At 39.5% G+C, this 12,206-nt stretch overlaps 1 protein-coding gene across 1 annotated transcript; it reads left to right on the top strand.

The window, feature by feature from the left end:
- Positions 1–903: 903 nt before the first annotated feature.
- On the top strand, positions 904–11,285 carry LOC129261756 (5-hydroxytryptamine receptor 2A-like). The gene is made up of 3 exons (XM_054899798.2): positions 904–1,594; positions 9,656–9,791; positions 10,324–11,285. The coding sequence occupies exons 1-3, from the start codon at positions 1,205–1,207 to the stop codon at positions 10,962–10,964; spliced, it is 1,167 nt and encodes a 388-aa protein (XP_054755773.2). The 5' UTR covers positions 904–1,204; the 3' UTR covers positions 10,965–11,285.
- The last annotated feature ends 921 nt before the right edge of the window (positions 11,286–12,206 follow it).

Here is a 12,206-nt window from a genome sequence, read left to right as displayed (position 1 = left end):
TCCATGAGCAATTTTGATGACTACTCATCCAAGTGCATTATTCTGTTTTCATTCGGTTCAAGAAAACTAATTTCGCTTGTAAATCCCCGGTTAATACCCAGCTTATCACATATACGAGTAATACTTTTTGCTTGGTAATTCACTCTGCAAAATGTGTAATGATACTAATAATGCATTTTAGCCTTACATGCTTTCATGAGTACAAAGAGTTGTTACTCAGAATTTCAGTTCTATTTTTGTGTGTGCATGTCCTTTTTGTCATGAAATGTGTGTGTATGTGTGTGTGTGTGTGGGGGGAGATTGTACATGTCATCCCCAGGGAGTGGAAATTGTGCACTTTTCGTGCGGGATTGAAATGAATCCAATGACCGGGGTAATATAATATGCTGTAACGCACTTTGAGCCATTCTGGGAAAAGTGCTTTATATAAATTGGCTATTATTATCATTATTATTATTATCCCCCTCTCCAAAGAGTGGGGGATATATCCCCTCCATCCCCCGGGATTTATGTCCGTGAATGATGATGATTTTTTTTCCAAGTTCTTAAAGGCGGTGACATACTTTAAAACAACCTCTACACCCAAGAAGGTAGCCTTAAAAAAATAAACCAGAAATCGCGATTTGTTATTAGGCCCTAATGCTTCCTTCTTCCGTGGATGTTGTTTTGGTAGTTGAACGCCTTTAAGAAGTAAGAAAATCATAATTAATCACTGAATATAAAAACACCAATACACATTCTTGTGCAGGGGGAATGGAACTCGTCATGTATTTATCATTGAAGCCGATTACTTTGATGACTGATCATGGCCTCGCGCGCTCCGCCCTGATTGGTTCACATCTCTCCTTTAACATAACGAAGAGAAGGTTTTTATTCCCTTTATCTAGGATGTGATCAGTTCCCATATAAAGAGAGATGCACTTCAGATGGAGTATGACAAAGCAGAGCGTGAAAAGCTAAACGACAAAGAGAAAGTCCAAGTGGAAGCTCCGAGTCGATGAAGTAGTTTCTTTTGGTAATATCTCGGATAGGATCGCAAAGTCAAAGCGTTTTATTGGCGGATAAATCCGGACGGCCATTTCGTTGCCCGTTCTTGACGAATAAGCCAAGTTTATTTAGTTTTCCTGATCTGCTGATAGAAAAGTAGGAGGCGGGAAAGGAGGTTTGAGCTTCTTTTCCAACCGAGAAAATCTCGGCAAGAGACATGGCGACAGCAAAACTCCTCAACGCAACAGCAATGATGATGACCACCGATGTCTATTACGAAGGCATAAACGTTACTCTTTACGACGACGCTTCTGAGGTCGATGATCGTGGAGAGGGTCATCTTTATAGTGATGATGATACTCTCTTCGCCATGGTCATCCTCTACTTCAAAATTGTCATCAACATCGTGGGCATGGTCGGCAACGTCGTGGTCATTCTATTGATCACGCTATGCCGCGATCTCCACACCGCGGCCAACTACCACTTCCTTAATATGGCTGTGGCGGACTTCATTCTCCTCCTCGAGAACATTGTGAGGAGGATCGGCAACCTCATGGACGTCGATGTCCTACAGTCATGGAACTGCGTTCCAGTCTTTCTTCATACGGTAATTCACTAATACAAACTCAATGTTTATAATTTATCATTTATATTATTCTTATCATTTATTTAGTTTGTTCTATTTATTCTACACTGCAGGAATGGCCTGTCCAGTTTTGAAAAAAAATGCTTTACAATCTTAAGGTGCACTGCAGTTAAACAAACTTCATTCAAAATGAATATATATGTATATATATATATACATGTATATATATATATATATATATTCATTAATTTGGCTGCAATGTGCACATTTGTAACGTTTAGATCTTAAATGTTGTTTATCATATCGATTACCCTCCCTTTTCATTGTTTAGCTTTGGGCCCTTATCGTTATTACCACTTCTTAACTGATATTCTATATAATTATGCTATATTTACGAGCATGTGTGTATATAAGGTTTTGTTTCATGTGGAATATGAAATAAAACTTAAAACTGAGACTGAACAATAAATTAGGCTGTATTTCAGGGCAGTTAATACCTATGTACATTTGATTCTCATTTATTAACCCACCCCATATGTCTTTTTTTTAAATTAATTTGATATGATATTTTGTAATGATTAAACTTTTCATTGAATGTATTCTTTTACTCAATTAATTGATAGTTATATTGAGCTATGTTTATGAATTATTTTGAAATATGATATTTCGTAGGTAGTTTTCTACACTTATAAGGCAACTCCTGAGGAAAAATGAGATTGATCGGTTGAGTCATGCATGAGTAATTAAAGATTGAATTAAAAATTACAATTTTTGAAAGTCACAAGAGTCGTTTTTCAGATTGTGCAAATACAGAGTTGGGCAAAATTTGTTTTTAGGTGAATTTTATGGTGTTAATGCCGTTTTAATATCCATCATTTAGCCACTCCACAAGTTTGATATCGTATGTTTATTGTTGAGTGAGCACAATGTATTGCAGGGGCCGCATTTTAAAATTCTGGATCTACCACTGATTTGTCCATAAATTAAACTGATCCTGAGAAATTGTTAGGAAAAGAATACATTTATGCAGTATAAAGAGTATTCATTCCTAAGTTTTCGAATGTGCTCGCTCAACCATGAAAATGTTAAAAGATCGGAAAGTGTGTGGTGATAGAAATGATGGATGATAAAAACAACAGCAATTAAAGTCACATTTGAAACCGAATTTGCCCCCAATATTCACTTTATTACCCTTAAAAATGAGTCTGTGACATTGAAAATACCAATTTTCCCACTTTGATGCGTGCTCACTCATCCATAAATAAACAAATCGATTTCATTTTTGCACAGAATTCTGCCCATAGGTTGATAAACATTACTGCCAAATAACATTGCTAAAGACAGCCTTGAAAAAAAGTTCCACCATATTGAATAAGGGGTTACTTATTCTTAAACATATGCACCTATAATGCACACATTGTCTATGAGAGAGGAAGTCAAAATTTTAACAAATGTGAAATGAGGGTTTGTTTCATGGACGGTTTTTGTTACTTCTGCCAACAGTTATTTCATGAAACTTCGCACATGGCTTCAGAGTAACACTATCCAAAAGGCGCGCACACCAAAATAACCATTCGATACGGCACAGAGTGGGGCCAAGGCCTTGAACTTTCTTCTCATTTGCATAATTTTCGAATATTGTGTGCTCACTGACGCATGAAACATCGGAATTTTCATTAAAAAATCTAATCAAATGAACTATGGAAGGAGGTTTGTGGCAGATATCCATAGTTACAAATTGCATTTTTTCCAATAACGTAAAAAAGAGCTATTCACATTCCACATGTTCATTCAAGCGCGAATGTTTAATTAAACGCCTTTGAATCATTGAAACATGTTAATTGATCATGAACATAACGAAAAAGTTGAGAAAAGATCATTTTCAGTTACCAAAATGAAACACCACTTGCCAATGATATTTGTAAATCGTATTTTTTGTTTTCAATAAATGTTCATTGAACCGTGAAACGATGAATATTGTTGAAGATACTCTTCCTTAAAATAACTGTCATCATATTCGATCATTTTAATTGATAGAAATGTGTAAAAAATTGTGTTTATTCAACCGTGAAATTGAGCCAAAAAAGTTGTATCGTCTTTTAGAAAGTACCTTTTACAAGCCTTCTGACTATTTTTCATGATGAGAATGTGGAATTAGTTCCAATAAAATGGAATCAAAGTCATGATATTTGGCTTGTGACTTTTGAAAAGTGACATTTTTGCCTTCTGACGGTGCTCACTGAAGCATGACGTAAAATATGTCCATAACATTTACTCAGAGGGTAGCTTATAAAATTACCTACACGCTCATGTAAAAATATATCAAAAACTCGCATTGGTTCGAAAATTATTGATGTTTGATTAAGTGGGGACTTACTTTTTTGTTGTGTATATATGCATTGTGGTGTCTCCTGTACATCATATTGTAAGGAACAAGACAAAGCAGCTACCTGTGGCAGGGCGTATAAAGCTAAAAACACAAAACAAGTAAAACAGAACTTGAAAGGCATCAAAAATCATGCCGACAAAAATAGCCACACCATAAAGTCAAGAGGTGCGATCGAAAATATAGGAAAGATCACAAATGAGGCCTACATATAAAATAATGCATATAAAATAATGCATTACGCGATCTAATATAGCAGCAGTGCTAACTTTGAAAACTACTATAAAATAATCATTCACAAAAACACCATTCATATAATGACATAATACCACATTTATTGACCATAAATGACATTTGAACGGTGACTTAAGACTTGTCAACTACACCCATGTCCACATTTCATGCACTTTATCCATAAACTTTCAAAGTTATGATGGTAATTCAACAATTACCCCAACATGGCCTAAGTTCATTGACCCTAAATGACCTCTGACCTTGGTCATGTGACCTGAAACTCAGGCAGGATGTTCACTAATACTTGATTAACCTTATGTCCAAGTTTCATGAACTAGATTCATACATTTTCAAAGATATGATAGTAATTCAACAAATACCCCCAACTTGACCAGAGTTCATTGACCCTAAATGACCTCTAACCTTAGTCATGTGACCTGAAGCTCAAGCAGGATGTTCACTGATACTTTATTAACCTTATGCCCAAGTTTCATGAACTAGGTCCATATACTTTCTAAGTTATGATGTCATTTCAAAAACTTAACCTTCGGTTAAGATTTATAAAATAATTCTCCCAACATGGTCTAAGTTCATTGACCCTAAATGACCTTTGACTTTGGTCATGTGACTTGAAACTCAGGCAGGATGTTCAGTAATACTTGATTAACTTTATGTTCAAGTTTCATGAACTAGGTCTATATACTTTCTAAGTTATCATGTCATTTCAAAAACTTAACCTTAGGTTAAGATTTGATGTTGACGCCGCCGCCGCCGTCGCCGTCGGAAAAGCGGCGCCTATAGACAAAAATACCAAAATGGACAAGAGTAAAACATGTCTAAGATAATAACAGATCATGTAGTCATGGCATTGACATTAAACATGATTAAGAAACTAACAAAAACACTGTCATAAACATATAAAGACAAAGATTACAAATCGACAAGGAATAAATCACCATCAATACAGTAAATAATTGTGAATAATCAAAGGAAGAGTACAAGAGTGCAGCGGTCAAGTGAAAGCAGTATAAATAGACCAACAGTTCTTGCAGCGTAGAATACGACGTGACCGGCTGCTGCTAACTAGAAACACTGATGCAGGGGACAGGCTAGGGGTGAGGAGGGGCCGGGGGAGGTGGGAGTAATATCCGGTGCATAGCTAGCAAAGCGATCTATGTCTGGACCTATGTCTGGGCCTATGTTTGGACCTATGTCTGGACAACTGATGGTGCTCCGAATCAGTCCAAGTAGCGACGAGGGGCTAGCTCGAGGATCATAGAGAGCAGCGGACATGTAGACCCAAGGTCGCGAAAGTCCGTAGGCGAGTTGTAGTGAGGCCATGAAACTCCTGTAGTAGGACCCATCTTGAGGGTGGTGTGATGACAATCTCGGGCAGGTTCACTGCTACACGAAGTGGAGACATCGCGAACATGCTGAACATCAGGGGGTCGACCCATGGGAGACGAGATGTTGGTACCCATAAGAACTGTACCCAGGCTGGGGATCACATCAGAGGCGTTATCCTTCACAGGCTGGTAAGAGGAGTCATCATGTTGTCGGTGTGGAGGACACTGGAATTCCTCATCATGGACGGTGGTCGCTATGGCATCAACCACAAAAGAGTTAGCATGGGCAACACTTTGCTGGCAAATATGGACATCTGGGGGTGTCCTGGGGGGATCAGGGCATTCTCAAGCTGAAGACAATGTGGTCGATCCTGACGTAGTTCAGGGATGGTAATGGGCTCAAAGCAGTCCATGGTGAACTTACGATCAGCACCTGGATCAGTGGCTCGAGTTGCGTTAACTGGAGATGACTGACTGCTAGACGCTGGTTCGAGCATATACAGGTGAAGTTGACGTGATGTCATGTCAACGGAGGTACTGCTAGTTTGGCTGATAGCGAGATCGGGTAGTCTATCATTCAAACGTGCAAACCGAACAGAAGGATTGTTAGTTTGGCTGGTAGCGAGATCGAGGTCGGCTAGTCTGTCATGTTCGGGCGTGTGATGAGAGCACAGCGTATCAACCGAGGCTGAGCGCAAGAGCCTATCAGCTCCTTCAATGCAAGCAGAAGATGGCACAAACTAGAAACCAGGAGCACTGCCAGGGATAACTGCCAAGTCTTTAGACGTTTCGTCTCTCTCTGACGAACCAACATAGCGAACATTGCTATCAACATCAGCACAGAAATCTATCTGATCTTTACTCGCACCGAGTGTGCAAGTGCCTGATGACATATCAAGTGAAGGGGGATCACATCCCAGTCCAACAGTGAGTTCATGACCTTGGAAACAATCACGCTCCGATGAACAATCATCATCGGAAGGAATACCCGGATTACACATCACATCCTTGTGAGACCCATGATCATCACGACGAGCCACATGCACTGCCGACAACTCAGCAGCGCAACCATCAAGTGTAACAGACTGTGTAACAAGGTTGGTCAAATCTAAATCTCCGGATGATATAGATCTAGACCCATCTAACTCAATGCTAAACCTCGAAGCATTGCTAGCGAGAATAGGCCTACTCAAATCATCTACATCTGTCACTCCAATGTTACAACCATAATGAAACACGTCATGACTACTTCTTCCATCTTCTCGCAAAGCAGTGTCATCAACTTCACGACTGGAGATACCACCTTCGTCCGCATGTACAAAGCTAAACTCCTTGGCATTGTCTTTACGTTTATTTTCATCACTTCCTTCATCAGATCTCAACTCATCATTGACATTGTCTTCATGTTTATTTTCATCACTTCCTACATCACATCTCAACTCATTTTCATTGACATTGTCTTAATGTTTATTTACATCACTTCCTTCATCACATCTCAACTCATTATCATTGTCTTCGTGTTTATTTTCATCACATCCTTCAACGAATTTCAACTCATTATCATTGACATTGTCTTCGTGTTTATTTTCATCACGTCTCAACTCACTGACATTATTTTTCTCACGTCCTGCACCATGTCTCAATTCATTGTCATCCAACTCATCTTCACATCAATCAAGACTTTGAGTTTGACTGACATGATATTGATAATTGTCATTGGCTAGTATTTGTCTGTAGAAACCAAAATGTATGCAAACAAGATCCCATATGTCTGCAAGTGAAGTGGACTTCATTACAATAAAACCTCTGGCGATAAACGGGCAAGAAGCTGAAATTTGCCCCAGCACGAGTTCCAAAACCACAACTTTCTGAGCGGCTGTCTTACCGCCAGCAACGTCAAAGGGATCGTCAACAAAACCCCGTAAGGTATTTGCCTTCGACTCCCTTTGCTATGAAACACCCTCAGATAAAAAAGGCGAAAAATCAGTATATGAACACAAATTCATCAATAAACTACGATTCCACTCTAGAAGGTCACACGGGCCTAATTACAACTGGCAGTCAAAAAATATTCATTCGACCCAACCCATTCTAATTTTTTTAATTTGATATTGCTGATTGACAAAAATGAATGAATATGATTGACAATCTAACACTGAACTTCTTTTTTTCCAAATTGGAAAGATATATCACCACTATGGAACTAAATTTTTACGGGCGGAAGAATTAGGGCCATTTGACTCTCTCAAGTGATGAATTTGATCCCGTCAGGTGTAGTCTTCATAAATGCTGATTTATTTTTACAATGAGCCGGTCGAGGTACCCTTTTCTGGTCAGATATGGAATGTCAGACATTTATCCTATCCACTGATAGTAAACATTCAACCCTCGAATTTCCTCCTTATTTTTAAGGAATTATTTTTAGGTACCACTTTAACACACGAGTCTATGGGGATTGAATTAGGCCTCTGATACCTGTGTTTGAGCATGGACCTATTACGAAGGTCCATGGTTTGAGGAGGCGCGATAGCTCAGTCGGTAGAGCGGGGGATTCGTATTCTGGTGACCCGGGTTCGATTCACACTTGCTGCGCTAGTGCCCTTTGGTAAGGCATTAATCCTCATTACCAGGTCCTTCGGAGAGGACCTTAAGCCGTCGGTCCTCTGGTTGCTTGCTTACAAGCATTCATGCTTTCTTAGCAATCAGGTAAAAAAATCCCCACCAATCAATCAATCAATCAATACCAGAAAGGATTCGGGAGTCTCGTACTTACTCAACCTGCGCAACTGTGCGGGCGCTTCCGCTGACTGCGTCATCGTATCGTACTATACGTGAGGCTATCAAAGCGTTACCTGTGTGTCGGTATTCGCTGATGGAGCGATGAATCAGCCGATTCAAATTGCAAAAATAACTACAGCTACGTATTTAACTGTCGATGCATGCGTGACCCATTTTTGGACTAAAAATTCCTATGTGGCGGGAAACGATCCTAGCGCTGACACCACGACAATCTCAAGGAAGAAATAACCACATCAGATTTGAGATGCAAAATGAACACCTTTATTCAACAAGGCCTAGGCTGAACATGCCGGCTAATATTTATACAATCATATGGTAGCTTCAAACAAGCCAAACACAAACATTGGCGATAGATATATAATTGCGAGCGCGAAGCGCGGGCTAATTTTTGGAAATGTAATGTATTTTGTCCTGAAAATTGAACATTTTGAACAATATTTGTGATCCTGAACAAGATGCGTATGATAAATCCTGCGAGCGCGAGCAGTTATTTTTATGGCCAAATCGAAAATTAACCTGTTATGAGGACTGTTTTCAGTTACCCATGAAGTCGATACATATTTCAAAAATCGAATAATGCGAAGCGCGAGTTGAAAATTTTGACATTCCGACGTAAAAACTGGACATCCTAAGCACTTTTTTGTAATCATGAACAAAATAGATATATAACTATACAATTGATGCGAGCGCGAACGAAAACAAAATTTAGAGTTTAGACCTAAGAACGTGACATTCTAAGCACTTTACTAATCATGAACAGGATAGGTATATAACTATACAATTGATGCGACCGCGAAGCGCGAGCAGACACAAAATTGAGATTTCTGACCTAAATAAAAATGGGTATCTTCCTACATTAATAATGTTAGCGCGAAGCGCGAGCAGTAACATTTTGATATTCTGATCTGAAACATTGTGATTCAAGCACGTTTTTAATAAAATAAAAAAACAAGCTGCGTATCTGAATAAAAAGGCGTGTGCGTGTTTGGATTTAAACCAGGAATCTGGACATTCTAAATAAATATTTTTGTTATGAAAATCAATAATGCGAGCGAGAAGTGCGAGCTGAAATATATTTGGTATTCGGATCTGAAAATGAAATTTAAGCACTATTTCAAGCACCGTGTAGGAAAATTCGGAAGTGGGGAGGGGGTCCCTACAAAACGCCGTTCATTTTCATTACATTTCTGTCATACCTACCAAATTTCCAGGGGGTTGCCTATGGAAAATAACACTAACACATGCAACACCCCCGCTTCACAGGGCCATGCATTCAGTTGAATAATGTATGCCTATAATTTTGTCATAATTATACAGGTGGTTGTTCAGACGTCGTCGTTGACCTTAGCCGCCGTATCCATTGATCGCTATAAGCTCATCGTCAGACCACTCAAGAACTTACATGAAAGATCAGCGCTTAGTGTCACCCTTTCGCTTGTTGCAGTATGGATTGGTAAGAGAATTTTATTACTATCCCTTTCTATACATCTTTATGTAAAACTATATTCTTTTATCCTACTCTTTCCCTCTCCTTTCACTAAATCTTGCTCCGAATAAAAGTTACGTCTTCGATTTGTTACTATATTCTTTTGCATCAAATATTGTTCTTTCATCAGAATGAATTATGTTGGTTTAAAGACCCTGACGGGAGCCAAAAATGAAAATGACAAATGGAAAGTTTTTACAGTTTAGGGTTTACATATTTGTTTTTCATAATAAAAGACCATAAATAGTGGGAGGGGCATTTGATATTTTGTCCCCTACCTTCCAAATAGTAGGGGACGCCCCCCCCCCCCCTCCCCTCCGCGATTACCGATCATGCACGTCATCAGCTTCTGCTTGGATCCCACTGTGACCATTGATCTATATATGATTTTTTTTTCGCAAACTAAATTTAAAAAAATCAAGCTATCTCGGGGAACTTTGTATTTAAGTGTGTTTCCTAACCGCCTCATAACCCTCATTATATCAATCTTCATTCACAGTTTCGTTCGTTCTCCACATCCCGATTGCAGTCTTCACGGTCCAGACTGCTAGTTACTGCAAGACAGTATTGCCATGGGTCCATGGAAAACTGGTCTTTGGTGTCTACAGCAACGTCGTCCTTTTCTACTTGCCCACGAGCATCGTTCTCTTCTGCAATCTGTGTATCTTAGCCAAGATCCGGCGAAAAATGCCCGGCTTAAGATTCCGTCTTCCCGCCTCGAAACCAATGGAAACATCCACCACCAGCAACGAGTGCGTTGACGAAAACTCATCGAAGGACGCAACCAATTATCCTTCCGCCACCCAATCGTCCCCTCAATCGAAAACGAGGCAAGTTAGCCGCAGAGGACGCAGTGCGCGCATCGTCATGACAGTGATGTTCGCGTACATCGCATTCAACCTCCCGTTTTACGGCTTCTACACCGTTGCTCTCATTCCCGGTGCCATGTCTTGGAATGTTTATTTAAATGGTCACTTGTATTTGGCTGTGCTATTGCTAATCAATAGCGCCGTCAATCCATTCATCTATGCCTTGATGGGTTCCAAATATCGAAAGCATTTTCGACAGGTTGTGCGATATCTTTGCTGCTCATTTAAGATCTGCACCCCTTCTCCAGTCTCTGAAGTTCATAACGACTAAAGAGGATCGATTGTGACAAGAAGCAGGGGTGACCAGGGTCCCGTAACACAAAGGTTAGCGAGTAATCGTACGCCTGATTTTTACGATTGATTGTACATTATAGTTAATGCAATCAATCGTAAAAAAAATGTTCTACGTTCATTGCTAAGCTTTATGTAACGGGCCCCAGGGGTTGGCATACATGACACGCCAGGGGCCCTGTTACAGAAAGAGGTGTTATCAACCGAAACTCCCACAATCAATCGTAACTTGATTGTCAGTCAATGAAACGCGCAGGGGCGGCGGAACCGGAAGGCAGTGGTCACTTGCCCCTCCCCCCCCAAAAAAAATATATATTATATATAAATGAAAAAAAATCCCCTTAGGAAAAAATTCCCCTTTTTCAAAATGGAAAGTGCCCTTTTTCAAAATGAAATGTGCTCTTTTTCAAAATGAAATACCCTTTTTATAATAAAACATAGTACATTTTAGGATATAATATCGCAAAATTTTTGGCTCGCGCTTCACGCGCGCATCAATTAACTAAGGTACTAATTCTGTCTTTGGTTACACAAATGCTCAGGATGTCCAGTTTTCAGGTTGGAATATCACACATTTTCAGCTCGCGCTCGCATCGGTGTGATATGTATCGTATTCATCAGTCACTAAATGCAGTCCTTATCAGGTTCCTTTTCTGGTCAGTATATTAAAAAAATCAGCTCGCGCTTACGCCAATTCTTTAGTTAGAAACACATCTTTTTCATGATAACAAAAACTGCTCGGAATGTTTAATTTTCATGTCTTATTACATGAATGTCCTAAAGTGTGAATTCGCGATTCGCGCTTGTAAAATCTCGCAAGGATGTGCCTTTTCAACAGTTATTAGCGCCATTATTGACCAAAAATTGGCTTTATTTTTTTCCCCGAGCGAGCGAGCTGAAGTTTTGAAACTCAACTCGCTTTTTGGTCAATAATGGCGCTAATTGTTGGAAGGGCATATCCTTGCGAGATTTTTCGAGGGCGAATCTCGATCTCTCACTATTGGACATTGATAATATCAAAAATATTATCAATCATAATCACTTCAAAAAGGCTTCGTTCAGCTTGATAAAAACTAACCACTCAGCTACTTCACGCAGATGATAATCTCATGGTGAAATTATCCATTTGCACCAAAATGCCAATTTTAACATATAAGTGCCCTTCTAATCCCCCCAACGGAAACACGTTCCGCCGCCCCTGAAAACGTGTGTATTCAGGACT

This window comes from Lytechinus pictus, chromosome 5 (genome assembly GCF_037042905.1).
Source record: "Lytechinus pictus isolate F3 Inbred chromosome 5, Lp3.0, whole genome shotgun sequence".
Classification (NCBI taxonomy): Eukaryota; Metazoa; Echinodermata; class Echinoidea; order Temnopleuroida; family Toxopneustidae; genus Lytechinus; species Lytechinus pictus.
Note: the sequence above shows the minus strand (reverse complement) of the source record. Positions and strands in the feature narration are given on the sequence as shown.